General features: G+C 30.8%; 1 protein-coding gene across 1 annotated transcript; it reads left to right on the top strand.

The window, feature by feature from the left end:
* The first annotated feature begins 471 nt into the window (after nucleotides 1-471).
* On the top strand, nucleotides 472-1,177 carry LOC108471410 (blue copper protein 1a-like). The gene is made up of 2 exons (XM_017773033.1): nucleotides 472-637; nucleotides 855-1,177. Exons 1-2 carry the CDS (start codon nucleotides 472-474, stop codon nucleotides 1,175-1,177), a joined length of 489 nt encoding a protein of 162 aa, XP_017628522.1.
* The last annotated feature ends 704 nt before the right edge of the window (nucleotides 1,178-1,881 follow it).

Here is a 1,881-nt window from a genome sequence, read left to right as displayed (position 1 = left end):
TTTTATTAATTCATTCCATAGTTTGCTTAATTATTTTATTATAATAATTCAATTTTAACATTAAATTAATACACATAAAAATTAAGTCATTGGATTTATGATTAATATGAACATTACACTAAAAATTTTCGTAAAATTCCTTCAAGCATACGGGCATATTCTAGTAACATATTGTAATCATCTCCAAAATCCATAGATGACCCAAATATATTTAATCCTAGAAATAAGCAAATTGTCTCATAGTAATTCGGCAATACCGTCCTTGAATACAAGGTTTATTTTTCCATTAAAAAAAAACAATAAAACATTATAGTTTTTAACTCTAATCTTGTACTCTTTTGAACCCAACGAGTAGCTTTTAACACTATAAATACTTCAACCTATGGTTTTCCACAAGTCTTCCATACCCAGAAAAAAAAAAAACATTAGAGCAACAAATTAGATTTTATTTTTTGAGCTTAATTAAATCAAATGGCTGTTCATCGTTCATTAGTTATTTTTGCAATTGTTGCTTTCATGGCTCCGACAATCTCATTGGCTATGGATTATGTCGTGGGTGATGATAATGGGTGGAAGTTAGAAGTTAATTATACAGATTGGGCTAAAGACAAACAGTTCTATGTTGGAGATACTCTTCGTAAGCTTATCCATTCTTACCCTTCTTTTTAATTAGTAATAAATTTATGTTGTGTTTATTATGTATACTTTGAAGGAAAGTTAGGATTTCACGTATTATGTTGTAACTATACCTAACAACTTAAACCCAATATTGGATTGTAATCCTAAATTAACTTTCGAGACTATAAATTTACTTGTGGATCAAATACTCAATTTTTTTTTATTTGGGGCTGTAGTTTTCAAGTACAACAATGCTAGTCACAACGTTTACAAAGTGACGGGAGATGACTTCAACAGCTGCAATGTTCCATCAAACAATAGTTTGGGATTATTCACAGGAAACGACAAAATTAACTTGGCAGCCGCCGGTAAAAAATGGTACATTTGTGGTGTTACCGGCCATTGTAATCAAGGGATGAAGCTTAAGATCACGGTGCTAGACGGTACTGCCCCTGCTCCTCCTCCTAACGCTGCTTCAACATTACTTGCCAAAGCGACCAATTTCCGGATAGTGTTAGGGATGACTTTATCCATCGCGGCTGCATTGATCATGGTCTAGTGAAGCTTTTATTCATCGGGTGAAGTTTGAAGGCTTAGCATTTTAATGAATAAAGCAGTCTGATGTGATATTGGATTGGATTTGTTACTTGCGATTGTTTTTTTTCTTCTATATTCATTATTAAATAAGTATTAAAAGAAAATTTCCCCACGCATGTTACGGGTGTGACAAAATCTAGCATATATTATTTTTTATTAGTTTTTAATTATTTATCATATTATGTTCATATCATGTCTCAATTCATCTCATATTTAGCATAGTTTTGTTAGTAATAAAATTTAAATAAAAATATTTACGCTTGTATTGAGTTCATACTATGTCTCAATTAATAGGTAAAAATATCATAGAGGCCCTTGTATTAGGAGCGGGATTGTATTGCCTCTTTACTCACAAAATGTGCAATTAGCCCCTATATGTTAGAAAAAAATACAAATTGGTCCTTCTAGTAAAAAAATTATCCATTTGTGTTGTTAAGTGATTATTTGGGTTTTTTCACAAAAAAAAATATAAATGATATGGAATTAAAGAATGAGTAAAATTAGGTCAAAGTATCATGGAGGCCTTGTACTAAGAGAATCGCATTTTGCCCCCATCTACTCAAAAAATGATCAAAATAGTCCTTTCATGTTAGATCAAAGAGCAAATTGGTTCTTCTATTAAAGTATCAATCCATTTATACTGTTAAATGATTTATACTGTTAAAT

The sequence above is a fragment of the Gossypium arboreum genome, chromosome 11, assembly GCF_025698485.1.
Source record: "Gossypium arboreum isolate Shixiya-1 chromosome 11, ASM2569848v2, whole genome shotgun sequence".
NCBI classification, from domain to species: Eukaryota; Viridiplantae; Streptophyta; class Magnoliopsida; order Malvales; family Malvaceae; genus Gossypium; species Gossypium arboreum.
This window is presented reverse-complemented; position numbering and strand designations above follow the sequence as displayed.